This window comes from Abramis brama (assembly GCF_963993115.1).
Source record: "Abramis brama genome assembly, chromosome: 1".
NCBI classification, from domain to species: Eukaryota; Metazoa; Chordata; class Actinopteri; order Cypriniformes; family Leuciscidae; genus Abramis; species Abramis brama.
This window is the reverse complement of record NC_139963.1, coordinates 48,747,936-48,770,159: the sequence shown is the minus strand read 5'-3', so window position 1 is coordinate 48,770,159 and position 22,224 is coordinate 48,747,936. Positions and strand designations below refer to the sequence as shown.

Below are 22,224 nucleotides of genomic sequence, written 5' to 3'. Positions count from 1 at the left end.
TGAAAAGCACTTATAAATAACTTCAAATATTAGTTATTAAACAGGCCTTCCTAAAACTGTAAAATTAGCCAGGCAAACGTGTGCAGTTCATTATTTTACACCATGATTTCACTAGATTTACAGTTGATCCGGTAGTTACTTAGAGAAGGTTAACAGATAAACGTATAAAATCCTGCTGACAAAATATCAATACATTCATGACAAATATCGAATTAGAACACAATTATTGTTTAATGTCTTTTTAATCTCATTGACAATATTGGTTATGTTATTAACAAGCTAAAATGTGTGTAAAACATTGCATGTGTCAAATGAGCTGTATTTGATTTTATAAGGCTTTGATTTGAGATTTAAATGTATATTGTAACTTAATGTATACAGTTTGGGTTTTCAATTTAAAATAAAAAAAATGTGTCCGGGTAATAATAAAAACATCTTAGCCCTTTTTGAACCACTTTAATTCCAATGTATTAGCAGGTTTTATTTTCTTTATGCTGTTAAAAGGTTTTACCTAGTGAAGACTGGTCAGTTCATCTGATTTGAACATTTTTCAACAGGTAACGTTGGTTGAAATATATGATAAGTTGAACAACCATTAAGCATAACTGAAAGTTTAATAAGTAGCGTATAAAAACAAAATGTTTACAGACGGTTAGCATCATCTTAACTTCCCAAAAGTGTTCATCAAACTGTTTATTTATTTATTTACACTTATCTTCATTTTAACATCTCATTGGTAGTTCAATAACATGTAATTTATTATTAACGAGAAAATAATTAACTCCTCAGTTAAGCTTTATTAATTCTTAACGATTTTCCTAGCGACTTCGCTTCCGCATCGACCGTCAGCAGCGGTCACATGATGCCTCGCTGGCGTCCGATTGGACGCCTTTATAAGCGTCTCCGCCTCCGGCTGTGTATCATCCGCCCCAGTGGCCTAATGGATAAGGCACTGGCCTCCTAAGCCAGGGATTGTGGGTTCGAGTCCCATCTGGGGTGAAGACTGTTTTTTTTCCTCGGCGTTCATTGTGTCGTTCATAGTGCCAGTCGCTTCTTAGTTAAACGTAGTTTTATATTATCTCGTCTGACGATAGAGTCAGATTTATTAATGTTGTTTTGCCACAAGGAAGCTGTTTACTGAGGGAATTCCCACTTTATTTTCAGTTTCTGGGCTGCGACTGACTGAACATGGACACAAACAAGACACACCGCATTTGCGTTTTAATTCTCGCTTGTTTTGCAGCAACAGCGAGAAGCGACAGTAAGTAACTCTCGTATTTAACCTTGACTTTCATAAAGCTCGTTTTCCACATAGACAGTGGTTTTCCACGACAGTGTGTTTATATGTTACCATGTGTTTTACATATTTATACGACTATATCGTGTAAATCTCTGAGAAAAACACACGTGCTTTTGTTTCGCTCATAAGAGTTCAAGTCAAGTGTGTTTTAAGTGAGTTAAAGAGGAATTGGCTGAAGCTGCAGGTTTGTCTATTACACTGATCATGAACACACTGGAGAATCACATGATCCTATAAAACTCAATCTGAAAACTGAGATCCGTGTCTCCTGTTTCTTTATGGTTACTTCACAAAGAGAGTTTGGAAACGTATTATTGTAGTAAGTTAAGAAGGTTTGTTTAAAGTATTATTTATTTAAAGTAATATTTTACCCTGGATTTGAGAGAATATGAGAAACAAATGCTTACCTTAGTGGTTAAGTTTGCAAATGTTTGCTTGTATCGAATTTATCTAACAATATGAAAAGCTTTACAAATTATCTAACAATATGAAAAGCTTTACAAATTATCTAACAAAATAAAAACAAATGTATTACCTGTCTTTGAATTCATAACTTAAAAACTGTTTTCTGTGGAAGAAAGTAGAAAGATTGATACTCCCACATCTATCAACAGATTAAAAATGTTTATCCCGAATTATTGGAGTTTATTGATGTCAGGCTGAAGCATTTTTGAGTTTTTTTTTATTATTTTAAATTCACTCATTGAATATAGATTTATATTATTAGTTAATAGGGTGTCTCATCTCATTTTTCATCTCATATCCTGAAATAAAGTTCCTCTTATGGTTAAAAACAGCATAAAGTATTTTTAAGGAAGTAGCAGACGCCCACATGGCTAAGAGTCATGAAGAATCAGAACCTTAGTTTGTTGCTTTGTTTTCATGTGTGTGTAATATGTATAGGTGTGTGTGTGTATGTATTAGTGCTGGGCAATGATTAATCGAATCCAAAATAAAAGTTTGTCTTTACTTAATATGTGTGTATAATTGTGTGTAAATGTGTATATATATTTACACACAGTACACATTTATCATGTAAACACAAACTTTTCTTTTGGATTCAATTAATCATTGCCCAGCACTAATACACATATGTGACCCTGGACCACAAAACCAGTCTTATGTGTAATTTTTTTAAAATTGAGATTTATACATCATCTGAAAGCTGAATACATAATCCTTCCATTGATGTAGGCTATGGTTTGTTAGGATAGGACAATATTTGGCCAATATACAACTATTTGAAAATCTGGAATCTGAGGGTGCAAAAAAATTGAAATATTGAGAAAATCGCCTTTAAAGTTGTCCATTTCTATTGGCGATAGTGCTGAATCCATTCACAAAAATAAATGTTTTATATATTTAAGGTGGGAAATTTACAAAATATCTTCATGGAACATGATCTTTACTTAATATCCTAATGATTTTTGGCATAAAAGAAAAATCTATAATTTTAACCCATACAATGTTTTGTTGGCTATTGCCACAAATATACCCGTGTGTGTAGCTTTTCATTTCTTAAGCACCCATGTAGGAAGACACATCATGGCCATCTTCCAGGATGACCATGTCAAGATTCATCAGGCTCAAATAGTTGTGTAATTTTCACACATGAAGTCCAGAGCTTAAACTCATTGAAAGTGTTTGGTATGTGCTGGAGGAGACTTTACAGAGTGCTGGACTCTTGCAATCTCAATACAAGATCTTGACCAAAAACTGATGCACCTCTTGATGGAAATAAATGTTGTTATTTCGCTCATATTAACGTCATACTGTTGTTGTTGTTGTTGTGTGTGTGTGTGTGTGTGTGTGATCCAGAGCTGCTGAAGGCCACGGCGTACTGGGATTCGACCCATAAGGCCGTTGTGCTGAAGCAAGGCGTTCTGGACCCACAGGGCAGCGCTTACGGCTACTATAACGACACGCTGTCGTCGTCGGGATGGGGTGTGCTGGAGATCCGGGCCGGATACGGGGCGGCGCCGCAGACCGACGCCATCACCATGTTCACGGCCGGATACCTGGAGGGTTTCCTTACCGCGCCGTACGTGTCTGAAACGCTTCAAGCCTTATAATAATAATAATGCATTTTATTCAAGGCACCTTTCAAATCACCCAAGGTCACCATACATCATGTAGCAGCAACAATAACAATATTAAAATAAGAAATAACAGCAACAATGGCAATGAAATAAATGATAAATGAGGGGAGAGCAACAATTTCAAACATGACAACTAAAAAATAAAGTAAAGTACTAGACTAGACTGCCTTAAACTGCATGCTTCAGTTAGAGGTTGAGTCAAAGCAAATCGCTTCCTAATTTAAAAAAAAGTCCTACATTAGTTGGATTTCACCCTCAGAAACAGTTCCTGCTCCAATAAAATTAAGCCAGTATATGTAAATATGTGACTTTATATGTAAATGAGCCCTCGGATGATTGGCAAATTTGTTTGGTTGTGAAATGAGTAGAAATTATTGTATTCAGGATTAAGATTAGGGTTAATCTTTAGTCAGCGCTGACCTGTTGTTCATTAACAGGTTTATCAACCATTATCATTAACTAAAAATGTTTGTGTGTATTAAAATACAGCTAAAAGAACATCTAAATATGAAATAGAAAATTAAAAGTGTTGCCATGGCAACTAACTGAACCAAAACTGAAATAAAAATCTGAATAGTAATATTTAAAAATAATATGAATATAACAAAAATATAATATATTAATATTAATATAATAAAACAAAATTATTAATATAAAAATGAATAAAATGCATAAAATTACTATACATTTAACTAAAATGAAAATTGTAAATATAATAATTAAAGCTAATTAAAAAAATAATAATAATAATAAACTCAATTCAATTACATTTGCAGAAAAGTTTAATCAAGTGCTTTTTTCAGTGTGACATTCAGACAGTTGAAGCACTAACATTTCTAGATAAATAAAAAGTTAAACTTACAAATAAATAAATTAAAGCTTTATAATAATTAAAACACAAAACAACAAAATAAAACTAACAAAAATAAAATAAAAAATAAATAAAATGAATACAAAACTCTATTGATATTTTAGAAAAATATAAAAAAATGGCACCACACTAGATTTACTAAAATTACTAGAAATTTAACTCTGAAATAAATAAATTAGTATATTATAGTTATAATATTAAAATATCAGTGTTCCCAGCAAGACTTCTTTCACAGTATATCAAAGTATTCATTGAAAATATGAATATTTAAAAATAATAATTCGATGTATGATTTATTTGAGCTAAAATATAGTTTGATATGAGTAAAAAAGTGGTATTAATTGGAATGACACTTTGTTGTTTTAGGCAGATTTTGGATCATTACACCAACATGTACCCGCAGCTGATCCAGAATCCCAAAACCCTGGTGGCCGTGAAGCGCTTCATGGCGTGAGTGCCGCTCTCCCCTGTGTGTGTCTGTCCTGTGTTTGCTCCGTACGGTGTGTGTGTGTGTGTGTGTTGATTCTGTCTGTGGTGTTGTAGTAAGCAGGACGAGTGGACTCGGCGTCAGGTGACGCGTAACACCACTGATCCTCTGTGGATTCACACGGGCCTGATCCTGGCGCAGCTGGACGGGCTGCAGGCCGGAGTGACCGACTGGGCCAAACAACAGGGCAGGAAGGTGAGACGAGGAACTGATCCTCTCATACTCAACTCAGAAGATTAACAGTGTTTAGCTCTTTAAAAATTACTCTAGAAAACAAAAACAAAACTTTTAGATGTTCAAGTAATTTTTCAAAGTAAGAGATGTAAAATAATAATAGTAAGTAAGAATAATAAGAAATTTGAACAAAAAAATAATAATAGGCTACAGGAACTAGAGCTTAAAACAAAAAAATAATTAAAGTTAGAAAAGGGGGAAAAAAACAGGGAATGGTTTTAAAAAAAACTTAGTTTGTCATTTTCCCAAGTAAGAAATGGGGAAAATACAGGAACTAGAGCTTAAAACAAAAAAAATATAACTTTGTAGATGTTTATTTCATTTGAGTTAGAAATAGGGAAAAATATGCAAACTATTTCCTGTATTTTTCCCATTTCTCACTTAAATGACAAACATTTAAAATGTTTTATTTTTTTGTTTAAAGCTCTAGTTCCTGTATTTTCCCGATTTCTTACTTGGGAAAATGACAAACAGACAAAGTTTTTTTTTTTTTTTTTTTTAAATCTCTTCCTGTTTTTTTTCTTCTAACTTTAATTATTTTTGTGTTTTAAGCTCTATTTCCTGAATTTTCCTATTTCTTTAGAAAATGGCAAACACCTAAAAAAATACTTTTTATTTTAGTTTTATTAGCTATATTTCCTGTATTTGTCTTATTTCTTAGTTTATAAAATGGCAAACATCTTTTTTTATTAAGCTCTGTTTCCTGTATTTCTTTTCTATTACTTACTTAAAAATGACAAACATTTAAATTGAAATACAAGTATAACAGTTTTATTTAACTGAAGGTTTATTAGTACTAGTCAGTGCTTGTTCGTATTCGCATCTTGTTTCTGAATGGCATGTTTGCATCTGTTGAAGCTGAAGTATGTCTTGGCAGTTGTCTCTTATCAGACGTTTACGTGTGTGTGTGTCTCTCTCTGTAGCCTCTGTCCCAGTTCTCCATTCAGTTCCTGAATGCGGTGGGGGATCTGCTGGATCTGATCCCGGCGCTGGTGCCCGGTGAGATGCCCGTCATGAGGCAATATAAAGCTCCTCCGATGGGCCACTGCTCCGCGCTCATAAAGGTAACATCAGTGAAGGTCATGAAGGACATCAGAAGCCAGCTGGTGTGATGTTTTCTCACACTCGCCGTGTGTTTCAGATGCTGCCCGGCTATGAGAACCTGTTGTTCGCTCACTCCAGCTGGTACACGTTCGCTGCCACCATGCGCATCTACAAACACTGGGACTTCAAGCTGAGCGAACCGCATACAGCCACAGGGAAACTGTCCTTCAGCAGCTACCCTGGTATGGACTATTGATTCAGTTGATTCATTTGATTCAGTTGATTCATTTGTTCATTGATTTGTTTATTGACTCATTTGTTCATTGTAGGGCCGCAACGACGCGTCGACGTCATCGATTACGTCGACTATGAAAATACGTTGACGCGTCACATTAATTATTTACGTTTAAATGTCGAGTAATGGCGGCTTCTGCTCCCGCTCCCGCGAAGCTTTCAGTGCATGTGCCATTTTTTTCAAGGTGTGTATGCACATGTAGACTAGAGACCTGCACTCCCGCGGGACCCAACGCAACAGAGTGCGGCGCGGGAATATACAGTTAGTTCTGATGGCCAAGTGCGGGCGCGGGCGGTAATGCACTCGTGTGTGTGCTGGTTGAGGGAGAATAAAACGATTCGCGGGACTCCCACAGAATAGAAATATCTATAAATTGAACATCTAAAAACAAATAAATTTTCATTTATCTGTTGCACAAAAGCAACAAGAACAACTAAAACAAAATAGAAACGATTTACAGGCCAGAGTCTCTATTTATAACATGTTTGCAGCGTTGAACAATGTAGCCAATCACAGACATATGTGTTGATTTCTTGAACGCAATGGCCAATCAGATGCATTTAAAATAGAATCTTTTTGTTCAGTGCTGAATTCTGCATACTGGCAAATCATCTGATTATAACAAACAAAGTGTAGATATTATGAAAGATTCATTGTGCAGCCAGTTTCACTGATAATAACAGAGATTTGTGAGATCGCGATGAACTGAGATGTCAGCATTTTAGGAATTATTAAGGAAGAAATCCGTCCCGCGCGGCGCAGGTCTCTAATGTAGACTTTAAAAACAAACGACTAAAGCACACCTAACGCGTTTTTCAGGTTCGAAAACGCGAGGTGCACAGCACTGAACCATCACACAGAACGAGCAGTGCGCTGCGTTTTTTATGTTGCTAGGCACCACTGAAACAGCTGTCCTGTCAGTCAAGTAAACATCAAATCAGCCTTTTATTAACTATATTTACTTTGTTAACATTGTGGTAGTTACGGTTCGTGAAGTCGTTAAGCTCCTGCAACCCGCGAGAGCACCACAAGTTTATCCTCCATCATCGCACTCTCCGGGCGTTCAAGCAACTGTAGCTTAACTAGCTTTCATCACTAAAACGGAATTCATTCTCCATTCATTCGATTGGACAGTGGAAAAAAACGCGATGACGTCGGGCGCTCTTTCCGCTCGGAGTTTTTTTTTTAAAGGGTAACTAAACCCCTGGTCAGAGCCTGACTCCACCCACTGGCAATATTTGAAAAATGCTAGAAAAGTGGGCAGACCCCAGCGGAGATAGAGGGGACGAACCGTGAGCGGGGGCGTGCACCTGAGAGTCCTGCTGTCAGACTGTCTAAAATGGATAGTTTGCTCACAGGGTCGCAAGACGACGTAAATATGCATCTGATGAGTTTTATCGAGTTGATGTCAATAGCGCGCGCTCTCTATAGGCATATTCATATTTTGCCGCTATGTGATAAAATCCAGCAAAATGCGCCGACGCGTTTGTCGACCCCAGAGGATTAACTTTAGCCTAACCATAAATTGTGATTAAAATATATATGATCACTCACATCAAGACGCCGCTGCAGTGGTGGAGTCCATGAAGGAGGAGCAGCGTTTGGCACTGCGTCGCTTTTTAGCGCGAGCTGTGTGGAGAAGCCAATTTCCACCTCTATTGCGTTGGAAAAGCAATTCCGCGTAAAATGCAGGTTTCACACTCACGGTCTTCCAGGCCAAGTGCATGCAAACACTGGCGCCTAATTTCCAAGTCTGCTGGAAAGCTATGCGGTCCAGCAGTGCTGTTGCACCTAGCAACACTACACCTACCACTGTACTAAATACAGATAAATCTACGCTAGCTCATCCAAGGGCGTGGTGAGCTCGTACCAAGGGAGGGCGTGGTGAGCTGGAACCTGCCTACGTCACGCAGTACCGCTTACGTCACGCAGTACCGCAACATCCAATAGGAAAATTCAACTGCAGTAGCCACCGTTCAACCTGAAGAGGGCAGCACTCAGACGTTTTTACACCATATATTGTAGAATTAAAACACTTTATACCCAAATGTCAAAAAAGTTACTTGAATCAATGAACAGCACTAATAAAGCCCCATTCTTACAGATCATTAACTAAAGAAAGTTGGTTTAGGGTTTAGTTACCCTTTAACTTCAAAAACGCGAGGCGCAGCAGGCGCATACACAGCGCGCAGAACGCTCGCTGCCATAGGAAACCAATTGAAAATAGGCGCCTCTCACTCAAAAACACGTCAGGTGTGATCGGCCCCTAACTTTATATTTACATTACCGGTAGCCTAGGCTGCAATATAGTGCATGTGAACCTTTTAGCAGATAATCAAGTGCATTTTCGGACAAGTTAATGGACAAGTTAATTGAGTAAATCATATTCCCACTATGGTAATTAATAACAGACTCTAGTAAACACATTTCCTAAATACTGTAGGCCTGTGACTATATACATCTTACATTTTATGAAATAGTACCATTAGTTAAAAATAAAGTTTAAAATCGTCACCTTCCTAAAATAATTGCCTACGTCATTTTTTGACAAAAATGATTTTTTTGCATAAGTCATCTCCTGATGATGCTGGCCACCTCTGGTAAAATCCCCACATCCTCAGTTGAACAGATCATGCATTTCTACCCCTGTAGTATAATGGCCTATGTCAAGAGTGTGACTTAGGCCGTTTTATTTGGCCTAAGTCAAAAGATTTTACAAGCAATTTTAAAAGGCAATTTTACAAGCTTTTCAAGATGGGAGCTGCATCAAGAAGAACGAACCTCTGAAGTTATTTTTCATTTTTTTGTGTGTTTTCTGAGAAACCTGAAAAATGACTTAGGCAATTATTTTAGGAAGGTGATGATATTCAATTATTGGTTCCGTTTTTGTGTTTTCTGAGAAACCTGAAAAAAAGACTTAGGCAATTATTTTAGGAAGGTGACGAAATGCTTCCTGTTCGCATATTTCATAATAAAATGACAATTACCCTTTCTGAAATACAATTTTTTTGTCATCCATAGATTTCATGTTAAAATAATATACAGATGCACTACAGCTGATATATTGTTGTTATTATTATTTATTGGAAAGTTTGCCAATGGATAAATCGGCTAATCCCAAAAATAACCATTAGATTAATCGTAAAAATAATCGTTAGATTAGTCGACTAATCGAAGAAATAATCGATAGATTAATCGACAACAAAAATAATCGTTAGATGCAGCCCTAGTTCATTGATTCATTTGTTCATTCCGTTCATTGATTTGTTTGTTCATTGATTTGTTTGTTCATTGATTTGTTTGTTCATTGATTCGTTTGTTCATTGATTCGTTTGTTCATTGATTCGTTTGTTCATTGATTCGTTTGTTCATTGATTCGTTTGTTCATTGATTCGTTTGTTCATTCATTCGTTTGTTCATTCATTCGTTTGTTCATTCATTCGTTTGTTAATTCGGTTAATTTGTTCATTGGTTCAAAGGTTTATTGGTTTATTTGCTCTGTCCAAATACCCTCACTTTGGGGTCTTGGCCACTTGAGAGCGTGTGTAAGCGACAGGAAGTAAGTGTGCAAGACTGTCCCATGTCTTAAAAATGCCAACGTGCAGAGCCCTTAATGCACACTAAACCCACACTATCTCCAATACTGCTTCGGAGCTAAGCGTATCCCATCATGCATTATGTTCGGGAACTCATGTGCCCCGAAATCACAAGATGTCGAGGAAAACATTCCACTGTAATTTAAAATAATTAGATGCATTTAATTCGGTATTAAAAACATAAAAGTGTAGCACATTTTATTGGTTCACTGCAAAGATAAGTATGATATGTGTAGGCCTATTTTGTACAACATTTGCAACCGGTTTTATCACTTAATTAGAAGCACCACAATTTTCAAATGTAAAGTCTTCTGTTAGTTACATAGCGACTACTGAACAGACATGTAGAAGTTTATTTTAAAATGCAACGTATTGGAAATATAATAAATAAAAGCTCTGTAAACACTTGCATTTTTTGCAATACTAAAAGTGTCCCATCGAGTAATCAAAAGTTCTACACACACTTGCAGTCTTTACGCCTACTTTAACACTTGAGCCAAATATAGGAAATGCATCATGCAAGTAGACAATGGTAAAGTGCAAAGACCGCAAGTGTGGGTATTTGGACAAGGCAATAGATTTGTTGGTTCATTGAATCATTGGTTCATTGATTCATTTGTTCATTGGTTTAATTATTGGTTCATTCATTTATTGATTTGTTTGAGTAGGAAAAAAAAGTAGAGTGGGCAATATAGATATACTGTCCAGTTTTTATATTTATTTCTTATTTATGCTTGTGTCTGTGACTGTGTGTTCAGGGTTCCTGGTGTCTCTGGATGATTTCTATCTGCTGGGCAGCGGTTTGATGATGACGCAGACCACGAATAACGTCTTCAACACCTCGCTGTACTCCTACATCACTCCTGCCAGTCTGTTCTCCTGGCACAGGGTTCGACTGGCACACGTACTGGCACAGACCGGAGAGCAGTGGGCGCAGACCTTCTCCAGATACAACTCCGGTCAGAAACTTATATATATAATATTACACATAAATGTAAAAATTATGTTTTTTTATTTTATTTAAAGGGGTCATATTATGTTTTTTTTCTTTCTTTTTCAACTTTAGTCAGTGTGTAATGTTGATGTTTGAGTATAAAAAAAGATCTGCAAGGTCACAAAGCTCAAAGTCCACTCCAAAGGGAGATATTTTATTTAACAGAATCCACTTTTCAAGAACTGCAACGAACGGCTCGTTTGGACTACAACATGATTTATCTGGATCTTGTGAAGTCATAATGTTCCTCATTTAAATAATCTCCGCCCACAAAATCACATTAGAGAAGACAGTATTGCCGCAGTGTCAAATAGATGCTGTTTTTCCACTTTTACAAAACTCATTTGTTTGACCTTCCTAAGCCTGACGAACTTAAGAGTGGTTAACTTATTTTAAACACTGTTCCTGAACATTATAACCCCAATGTTTATCTGTGCACTTCACGTTTTATGGAGAACAGCTTGTTTACTGTAGCTTTTGTAAGACAGTTCACTTCTCCTTAGGAAAATTAACCATTGTTTTGTGATCGATTACTGTTTGTATTACCTTAGTTTTCCAACAAATATCACAAGTAAATAGTGGATAGCACTGAATCTGTAATGTATAAGAAAAGTACAAAAGTCATACCACTCTGAAACGTCCTGTGAAATCCGTGCTTGCCGTCCTGTGAAAAGTCTGTGCGTGAAATCTGTTCTGCACAATCCTCTTGTTTGTCAACATTGTCAGGGTCTGAATCGGGTTCGAATTGGTTCAAAATTGACGCCATCCTTAATGTTTACACTAGAGAAGAACTTGCAGTTAAATGAGGGCCAGGACATTTCCTGAAAGCGCTGCCAATCACAACACACAGGGCCAGCTAACAAATCACAGCACATTTCGTATTTCGGAAGGAGTGGCTTCATCGAAAACGACTCTTTAAAAAAAACCTGTTTTATTTTTAAATTTAAAAAAAATATTTTTTGATACTATTTTTTCTTTTTTTTTACTTATGCCCATGATGGTCAGAATATAATTTCTACTATTTAACTCTTTAACTCAAGTGTCAAGTTGCAGTTCCTAATAAAGCTACTGGTCAGCTGATGTTTTATGTACGTGACGAAGCCCGTTTTTGGCTTTAGTGAGTGTTCAGTTTGCTGTACTGGTGTAAAGTGAATCAGCGCTCTGATCCAGTGCTGAATCTCTCCGTCAGGCACATATAATAACCAGTACATGGTCGTGGACTCCAGTAAAGTGAGTCTGGGCAGCCATCTGGATGATGGGGCGCTGACTGTGGTCGAGCAGATCCCGGGACTGGTGGAGTATTCGGACCAGACGCAGACACTGCGCAGAGGTCAGACTCACACGGGCTTCAGTTTCATTGCTTTTTATTGTTATTCTGGCGTGAAATGAAACATTAAACGTGTGCGTCCTGCAGGTTACTGGCCGTCCTACAACGTGCCGTTCCACCGTAAGGTCTACGATCTGAGCGGGTACGAGCAGATGTGGAAGAAGTACGGCGAGGACTTTTCCTATGACCTTTGCCCTCGCGCCAAGATCTTCCGCCGCGACCAGTCTTCAGTGAGCGACCTGACCACCCTCAAGCACATCATGAGATACAACGGTAACCATAGCAACCCCCGCATAACCAATCGGTTACACCGCACTGAGTCTAGCAAGTGTTGACTTTGAGTCCTGATGATGTCACTTATAGATATGTAAAAATATGTATGTATCCTTATTGATATACTATGGTAGTTTTTATTAATATTTTGTGTTTGTTTTTTTTGTTTGTCTTTTCCATATTTTCATTTTTGATTGTAGTTAAAGTTTTAGTAATGGTGTGGTGCAGTCATTTTTATTATTATTTTTAAAAATGTTCTATATACTTATTATTATGTCCGTTTTAGTTTTTTTAGCACTTCTAGTTAAACTAAATTCAAATATAAATATTTTAGCAACTAGCTGAAATAAAATAGAGAGAGAGAGAGAGAGAGAGAGAGAGAGAGAGAGAGAGAATTAGGTTTTTTTTGTATTTTCCATTTTCATTGTAGTTTTTGTTAATTTTACTAAGTGTGTGTTGTCATTTTTTTAAAATGTTTATATAGTTTATTCATTTTTATTTATTTTGCTACAACTTAAAAACTAAATGAAAATTATAAATTGCCTTGGCAAGTGAAATACAATGCATTCAAGATATATATATATATATATATATATATATATATATATATATATATATATAGTGTGTATTTATTTATTTGTTTATTTATTTGTTTATTTAAGTAGCAAACTTTTTAATGTTTTTGTGTTTGTTTAACGATAATAACACTGGTCGTATCTACTAAAGGAAATAAGCTAATGTTTTAATCCTGGTATTTTATTGTTAACAATAAAATACATTTAAAGTATAATTGTTTATTTCAGTTTGATTTAAGTTTCAATAGAAATAAGTCAAAATAGAATAACTTTCATTTGTTTTATTTAAAAGAAGAAAATTATTTAGCCTTTAAATATCACACAGTGAAAGTCATATATTATAATGAGTACCTGTCAGTCACTGTATGACGATATCCTGAATGTGTCCTCAGATTATAAGAATGACCCGTACTCGCAGGGCGACCCGTGTAAGTCCATCTGCTGTCGCAACGACCTGCGCGAGCATAACGCCAGTCCTGAAGGATGTTACGACACCAAGGTCAGCTGACCCACTCTATCAGCCAATCAGATTGAGTTCTCTGCTTCTCTGGTCAGCTGACCAGCTCCATCAGCCAATCAGCTCATGCGTTCTCTGCTCCTGACTCTCTGTTGTCCTCTGGTCAGGTGACGGATCTGCTCATGGCTCGGGGGTTCGTGGCGGAGGCACTGAACGGTCCCACCACTGAAGGAGGACTCCCCGTGTTCTCCTGGGACGCCTTCAACAGCACAACACACCAGGGGCTTCCTCTCAGATATAACTTCAGCTTCGTCAGCATGCAGCCGCAGCTCTTCCACCCCTGAGGATCATGGGAGTTCACTGTGGCTAAAACCAGTCTGAGCCCTTCAATCTGTCCAATCAGCTTTAATTCTGAACGCTAAACTCCTCAGCCGTCATTTGACAATCAGTCCAGGACTGTTTACGCCTCTTTTGATTGAGGAAAGTTAATCGTAATGATTTAGTGCACTCTGTGTGTTTATTACTATGGGAGCCCTTTCCTGCTGCATAAGGGGGAAAATCATGCTTTGGTTAATCATAGTTATCACAAAAAAAGTCATATTCATAAGATGAAAACTCAAAATTATGATATACTAATTCATATTTATGAGTCAAAATGATGGCATAAATATTCATAATTATGACAGATTAAAGAGCTTGTGAGTCAACAATGACTTGTCATAATTTCGACTACTTATGTCATAATTATGATTTACCGAAGAATAGTTATCATAAGAAAAGTCAAAATTCATGAGATGAAAAGTCGACATTATGACAAAGTTATTGTGAGATATAAAGTTGAAATGACATACTAAGTCATATTTTTTAGATGAAAAATCTAAATTATGATAGTCATGATTAGGGCATAAGTTGAAATTATGACACTAAATCATATTTATGACATAAAAAATATAAATTATGACATATACTTATGAGATGAAAAGTCAAAATTATGACATACTAATAAGTCATATTTATTAGTCAAAAGGATGGCGTAAATAGTCATAATTATGATATAAATTGAGGTTGTAAGTCAACAATGACTTAGTGTGTCATAATTTCGACTTTTCATCATATATTTACCAAAGCATGGTTGTTTTTCTTTTGACTTGTCATAAATGTTACTTTTTTTTTCTTTACTGTTAATGTCATAAAAATTACTTAGTATGTCAAATTTGGACTTTGTCAATTTTGACATGTCTGTCATTATTGACATTTTCCGTATATGAATTTCAACATTGTCTTAATTTTGACATTTTGTCATACATATCAGTCATATTTCTGACAATGTTGAAATTCATATACTGTACTTTAGTATGTAATGTCATAATTTAGATTTTTTTTTGTCATAAATATGACTTTAGAGAAGCATGATTGTTTTCTTATGTGCCAGAAATGTGTGTTTAATGGCATGTCTAAAGTGAGGAAGGTTTGTTTGGAATGGAGTCCTGACGAACAACACGAGCAGAAAAACAAAGTGTCTGAGCGACTCTAATGTCTTGTTGACGTCTCTTCCAGTGAAGATGTTTTCTCTCAGGGAACGCCAGTCTAAAGTGCCTCTGTTAGTATTGCAGTGTGAATGATTGTTTGTACTCTGATCTGTGCTTTTCTCTTTTGATTCAACCAATGAATAAATGCACTTCATTTCTCAGTGTTGAGTGTTTCTGTTGGGTTTCACTTGTTTCTTCTCGTGTTCGATTGAAGCTTTGGATCATCAAAGAGTTTGAATGCAACAAACCACTGAGAGAGCAATGAAGGTTTGGTGGATCATGTCACAAACACATTTACACAGAGAAGGAAAAGACAGGTTTGAACTCTAGTCTGCGCTGCTTTGTAGAGGTTACATTTCTGTTTTATTATTACAGTAATTCTACACATTTCTGACAGTCCAAGATGATATTCAAAGGCTGATGGAAGATATTTCTGGTGCTTCCCATGTAACAATACAGCTGCACATTTTACAGAAACTAATAGTGGCAATATATTAAAATTATTAAATTTCTGTAATTTCAGAAGTTTAGAGAACTGCATGTTTTTCAGGATTCACACTCTTTACGACAAGTAACTTTTACAGTCATGATTTTTTTTTTTTTTTTTTTTTTTTTTATTATTAAAAAATTATAAAATATATAAAATACAGATAAAAATTTATTCTAGAAACTTCCATGACTTTAAAATTTATTTAAAAAAAAAATTATATTTAAAAATTATTCAATGATTTTTAAAGATTTTGATTTCCATATTTCACTGATTCTTAAAGACTGAAGTTTTCTATCTTCTTGATTTCCTTCCTATTTTTAAAAGATATTTATTTCGAAGACTTTTTAAAGATTTTATTTGCATGCTTAAAAAAAAAAAAGATTTCATTAATTTCATTGATTCTTAATGATTTTATTTTTTTTATTTTTTATTTTTATTTTTTTTATTGAAATATTATATTTATTTTCCATGACTTTTCCAGGTCTAAAAATCATCACACTTATGATATTCCCTCATATATCCAGGTTCTCCAAGACCATGTGAATCCTGTTCCTGAAATAAAAGTGATAGTTCTTGAGGGAATGAATTAAATCGTATATTTAATTAAATTAGATTTAATAATATTTTTAGCTCATTTGAAAGTCTTGTTTTGTCTTATTTCTAATATGTTTAAAGGGGTGGTATAATGCCCTTTTCACAAGATGTAAAATAAGTCTCTGATGTCCCCAGAGTGTGAATGTGAAGTTTTAGCTCAAAATACCTCACAGATATTTTTATATAGCATGTTAAAGTTGTCACTTTTTGAGGGTGAGCAAAAATGCACCTTTTTTGTGTCTGTTCCTTTAAATGCAAATGAGCTGCTGCTCCCAGCACAGGGGGCGGAGCTTCAACAGCTTGTGTCCTTTTACCTCACACAGACATGCAATGGAAATTTCAAAAACTTTTAGCCTTTTATGTTCAAACCGAAGTCAGAAAGATGGAGAGACTCAAGAAGAAGTGACAACATGTAACATTACTAAATGTTAGTTGATGAATTTATGTAGCTTATGTGTAGTTATTTTCTAGTCATTGATTAGCATATTCTGTCTTGATAATCTATAAATCGTGTTCAGGGGGAGGGGTTTATGTAAATTATATGGTTGATGTCGTCACTAACCCGGGAGGAATGTAGTCTCTACCAGCCGTTTGTTGTAGTCCTTAAGAAATGATTTTTTAAAAGTAAATATCTCCCTTTGCTTTGAACTTTGAGCATTGTAACTTTTCAGATGTTGTTTATGCTCAAATAGCAACATTACACACTAACTAAAGTTAGAAAAGTGAAATCATATTCAACCACCCGCGACCCGCTCAATGTATTAGTTCAAATTCATCTGTTTCTCCGTCTCTTGTTGGGGTTTCCTCTCTCTCTCTCTCGTTTTTTAAACATTAAAGGCAAAAGGAAAATGTGTGTTTTTGTGGTGAGGAAATCGAAAACGCAAGTTAAACTTTGATGTCCATGTGTGTTTTAAAGGCTGAACAGTTTTACACACGCAAGGGTAGATATTTTGAAAAAGGCCTCTTTTTACCCATACAATGAAAGTCAATGGGGTCCAAAGTTGTTACTCCAACATAAATTGTTTTGCAGAAGGAAATCAGGAAAATGAGAAAATGTACATTTTTTAAGTGAACTATAGCAACTACACCACACAGTAGTGAACACCCAGTATTTGAATACGTAAAAAGTCTTACGGATGTCATTATATGAGATACAAAATATTACATCAAGTATCATTTATAGCAAAGATGCACAAACAATTTACAATCAAAACAGACAGACATTTGTTTGATAAAACAGATTTAGTTCTTAAGATGAAGATCATTTTGTCTTTTTGTCATAATTTCGCATTTTTTATAGTTTTGACTTGTTCATAATTGACATTGTCAATTTTGTCATCATTTCTACCTTTTGTCATCATTTTGTCATAATTTCTACCATTTTGTAACCTTTTCTAAAGTTTCTACCTTTTATTTCACAGCTATAACATTTTTGTAAATTTTGAATTTTTTCTCATATTTTGACTATTTCTCATGATCTCAACTTTTTATACCATAATTAAGACATTTTGTCAATTTTGACTTATATCTTATATTTTGACTTGTCAAATGACACCCTTGTCATTTTACATAAATTTTGACTTGACAATTTTAACTTACTGCATATTTGGCATTTTGTCCTTTTTTACTTTTTTATCTCATGATTTTTATTTTTTCATGTCTCAATTTCGCCCTTTCCTCATAATCTCAACGTTTTATATCATAAGACATTGTCAGTCTTGACTTTTATCTCATATTTTGATTGTCATTTTATGTTCAATTTCATTGTCATTTTATCTCATAATCATGACTTTTTAATCTACAGTAATTTTGAGGCTCCTGAAAATAAAGACACTTGATCTGACGAATCAAATTCAGACATTTAAAAGTGAACAGATACTTTTGGGAGCCACAGTTTATATAAAATGTTTGGTTTAGTCAGTTATGAAGAACTGCAGAAAACAACATGTGGTTAAAAATAAAGTTGGGTTTCCTCTCGTTTCTCTCCGTCTCTCTCTTCTGATGGTCTTTTTGTCTCTAGAGACTCGATCAGTGATTCATTCTCTCCGACATCTCAAATGAAGAAGTGAAACGTCGCTGCGTTGCTCTCCTTCACCTCTCATGATCTCTCTGTTCTCCTCAGTTTTATATCAGCAGTGATGGATAAGAGATCATGTGTTTCTGGGTCACGCTGGGATTCTCTGCTCAGACAATGCATCTCTCTTGAATCCCTGGGACTGACGTCAGGTGAGTGAATCTGCTGCTGTATAATCTTCTTCTTGGCTGCTCGTGGATGTTGAGATGTGTGTGTGTGTGTGTGTGTGTGTGTAGCGGTTCCTCCACCCGTGTTGAGCACCAGAGGTCCGGGTCCGGGTCAGCATCAGTCCTGGCTCGCCATCAGCCCCGGCGTGTGGATCTGTGTCGGGCTGCTCGCCAGCGGCTCGGTTCTGGTGCTGCTCCTCTGGTTCATCATCTACAAACGTCACACCAGGACCTCACAGAACACAGGTACTAAAGTCCCATTCACAACAACAACTATAACTGACTTCTGCAGCTGATGAACGATTAAAACACTGACAGCCAATCAGAATCCATCCGACTTCAAAGAGAAATAACAGCTGAATTGAACAAGAACTACAACTGACTTCAAACCACAGTCTTAGATGAAATCAACTGAAGATAAAAGAAGACATTAAATCTCTGAAGATCTCAGCAGAGGAGGATTAAACAACTCCACAACGTCTACAAAAGTTTTTATTGAGAATTCACAAAGGTTTAACGCTGTGTTTCATTTGAAGTCACCATAACGCTGATCGGTGTTACCATTAGTTGGGCTCTTAACAAACAAACAGTAGTTATAATCCATTTATTCACTTTTTGAGCACAGACCTGAAAATGACATTTCCAGCTTAAACTTGTACATCTTGAATGCTTTGGAGCGCAGGCTGAATTTTAAATTGAAAAAAAGTTTTTTAAAAAGTGAATGAGAAAAAAGTATATAATTTTATATTTATTGTTATATAAAATGCCCAAAAACACAATTTTATGAATGCCATATCTAAACAAGCTTTGTTCCAAATTTGAGGTTTATATCTCAAAAATGTGCTTTCAGTGTTATTTTGTTTGTGCGCCGTCCCAATTCATGAACAAGAAGAGGGATCATAAAATGCATGTTTTTTTTTGTTTTTTTTATGTACTAGGCAGCATAAAAAACATGCATTTTATGTTTCCTCTTCTTTTCAAAATGATTAACATTTTGTAGATTATGCAAGGGTGAACTTGTGACCTCAACTGTATATATATTTAATGTTGCCTTTTCAAATTACTTTTGGTGAAATAAAGAAAGTAATTAGAGAAAGTAATAAAACATCCACGATTTTAAGTGAATCATTCTGAATTGGCAAAAATTGCTTTTGAATTCAGTCAAATACTTATGAACCAACCTTCAAGTTCAATTTTTCCATTCCACAGCGATACTTTTTTTGTTGTTGATGTTTTTATATGTAAAAGCGCTAGACGGATGTCTTTAACCCTCTGCTGCTCTTTGGTTATTTTTGACCGAATTTGTTTTATTTATTATTATTATTATTATTTTACTTTATCTGAATGGTACGAAACTTGGTAAAGGTTTTGGCACTTGCTGTGTGAACACACAGACAAAAAAATGTTGACATGATTCAAAAAGATTAAATGGTCCTGAAAACAATAGTCACGCTTATATTGTTCACAATTAAAAATGAGTGCATTGGAAATGAATGAATGATGAATTTCATTTAGTGGAAGCATTTGGTACTGCGCGCAAACAAAATCTCACTGAAAGCTCATTTTTTGAGATATCAACCTAAAATTTGGAGCGCAACTTGTTTAGATTTTTCTTTGCAATAAATGTAATAAAAATATATATATATATTATTTTTTCACTTTTTTAGCAATCTGCGAGTTGTCGTCTTTGTCTGCCTCCAAAGCATTCAAGATTTACAAGTTTAAGCTGGAAATGTCATTTTCAGGTCTATGCTCAAAAAGGGAATACATGGATTATAACTACTGCATAAATATGATTTTAGTACAATCACATCCCCTAAAAATACAAAATATTAAATATAAAACATTATCAAACTAAAATATAGTAGGGCCTACAATATTTCATTAAAAATAAAAAATGTAAAACATTTTTGACCAACACGCAGACAGCACTTAGTTAATAGCAGTTAATGGTTGACAAGGCGCTCTAAAAACGCAGCTCTCAAGTTAAAAGAGGTTAAAGTAGAAAAAGATGTATAAAAACAATGGAAAAACAGCACGATGGAATGCAAAAGTGTGTTCTGTGTGAACGGCCCAAGAGGTCCAATAAAGGAGTTTCTACCCAACGAAACCTCACACGCACACTTCAGTGAGTTTCTGTTCCTCTCGTGGGGTCAGGAGGGTGGTGAGGGGTCTTCAGGGACTGTCCCATGTCTCACGTCTTCATCACACACACACTCACACACACGCATGCATCCGTTACCTCAGGACGCAGAACGCAACTCTTAAACCAGTGGAAGAACCCAACGACACCCGTGAGCTAAATTTAACCCCAGCATTTTCAGACTCGTGCGAGAAGTCAGAGAGTTCAGTGTTTATATGTGATTATAATGATTCAGTGCTGAGGGCGAATATAAGTGAATCACAACTGTAGAATGCCTTTCGTCTTAGTCTCAACCTCTTATCTGATGCAGTTCGCTCCATCGTGTCAAGGCCAACCTTACGTTCCTGCTTTTGTGTGATCTCAGAGCACACCGTCATCATGAGATCAGGTGTGAAATCTATTGTGTTTTCTGAATCATAATGCACCATGATTCATAAGAACACAGCAGTTTAACCCTGTGAAACAGAACCTGTCTGAGTGTTATGCAAACCTATATCCCTCTGAGAAATAACACTGAAAGATGACAAATAACCACTTTTAGTACTGTTTACTTAGTCACAACACTATTAGGCTACTAGTGCTGATAGTGATGAAACCTGTAACACTAGAACACCTTAAAGTCCAACTGAAATCAAAATTGACCCTATTTACTTTGTTAGCGCATATTACTAGTCCTGTGGTGAAAAATGAATCCGTGCAAGTTAATACACAGAAAAAAATTGTTTGCCGTCGTAATCTTTAATCAAAGTCTGAAAAGTTACTTCCGGTCTTGAATGGCGTTCCTTCTCTGATGACGTAGGTTTGACGGCTTGGTTTGGGAAACCGTTAACCACTCCCCTCAAACCGTTTAGTCTGTAATGAGCAGAGATGGAGAGGAGGAGCGCTAGAGTAAAACCCTGCCCTCTGTTCAATATTCCTTTTCACTGGGAATTACGTCACAGCACTGGAGAAAAGTCGTTTGCAACTTCCGGTTCACGCGGACTTTAACACCTGCATAGCAACACACATTAGAAAACACTCGGAACACTTTAGAACTGCATAGCAACATGCCAAAAAACCCTCGGAACAATTTAGAACTGCATAGCAACACACCAAAACCACTCGGAACACTTCAGAACTGCATAGCAACACTAAAAAAAACACCCAGAACACTTTAGAACTGCATAGCAACACTAAAAAAAACACTCGGAACACTTTAGAACTGCATGACAACACATAAAAAACCTCTGAACACTTTAGAACTGCATGACAACACATTAAAAAACACTCCGAACACTTTAGAACTGCATAGCAACATGCCAAAAAACACTCGGAACACTTTAGAAATGCATTTCAACACATTAAAAAACACTCGGAACACTTAAGAACGGCATGACAACACATTAAAAAACACTCAGAACACTTTAGAACTGCATAGCAACATGCCAAAAAACCCTCGGAACACTTCAGAACTGCACAGCAACACTAAAAAAACCACCCAGAACACTTTAGAAATGCATTTCAACACATTAAAAAAAACACTCGGAACACTTTAGAACTGCATGACAACACTAAAAACACTCGTAACACTTTAGAAATGCATTTCAACACATTAAAAACACTCGGAACACTTTAGAACTGCATAGCAACACTAAAAACACTCGGAACACTTTAGAAATGCATTTCAACACATTAA

At 35.8% G+C, this 22,224-nt stretch overlaps 2 protein-coding genes across 4 annotated transcripts in view; both read left to right on the top strand.

The window, feature by feature from the left end:
• The first annotated feature begins 902 nt into the window (after positions 1-902).
• On the top strand, positions 903-15,242 carry plbd1a (phospholipase B domain containing 1a). Of its 2 annotated transcripts, none has more exons than XM_084108647.1 (12): positions 903-996; positions 1,165-1,261; positions 3,119-3,341; positions 4,637-4,720; positions 4,814-4,952; positions 5,915-6,055; positions 6,133-6,277; positions 10,685-10,885; positions 12,110-12,250; positions 12,335-12,520; positions 13,488-13,594; positions 13,720-15,242. In XM_084108647.1, the coding sequence occupies exons 2-12, from the start codon at positions 1,189-1,191 to the stop codon at positions 13,894-13,896; spliced, it is 1,617 nt and encodes a 538-aa protein (XP_083964773.1). In that variant the 5' UTR covers positions 903-996; positions 1,165-1,188; the 3' UTR covers positions 13,897-15,242. The 2 variants fall into 2 exon arrangements, with proteins under 2 accessions (XP_083964773.1, XP_083964774.1); XM_084108648.1 differs by lacking the exon at positions 903-996 and adding an exon at positions 1,008-1,064.
• Positions 15,243-18,203: 2,961 nt separating this feature from the next.
• Positions 18,204-22,224, top strand: part of LOC311082410 (uncharacterized protein) — a 5,405-nt gene continuing 1,384 nt past the window's right edge. The window contains exons 1-2 of one of the 2 annotated variants that reach the window (XM_084113229.1): positions 18,204-18,391; positions 18,476-18,652. In XM_084113229.1, the coding sequence (XP_083969355.1) occupies positions 18,304-18,391; positions 18,476-18,652 (265 nt within the window). In that variant the 5' untranslated portion in view covers positions 18,204-18,303. The remainder of the gene's footprint in view (positions 18,392-18,475; positions 18,653-22,224) is intronic. The other variant, XM_084113230.1, reaches the window with a different exon arrangement.

Bases quoted from the DNA above. Each gene is read 5' to 3' on its own strand.
- plbd1a (XM_084108647.1), top strand. From the start codon at position 1,189: ATGGACACAAACAAGACACACCGCATTTGCGTTTTAATTCTCGCTTGT. The intron at 4,953-5,914 runs GTGAGACGAGGA...CTCTCTCTGTAG, and splicing joins CCAAACAACAGGGCAGGAAG to CCTCTGTCCCAGTTCTCCAT. The intron at 12,251-12,334 runs GTCAGACTCACA...TGCGTCCTGCAG, and splicing joins GACGCAGACACTGCGCAGAG to GTTACTGGCCGTCCTACAAC.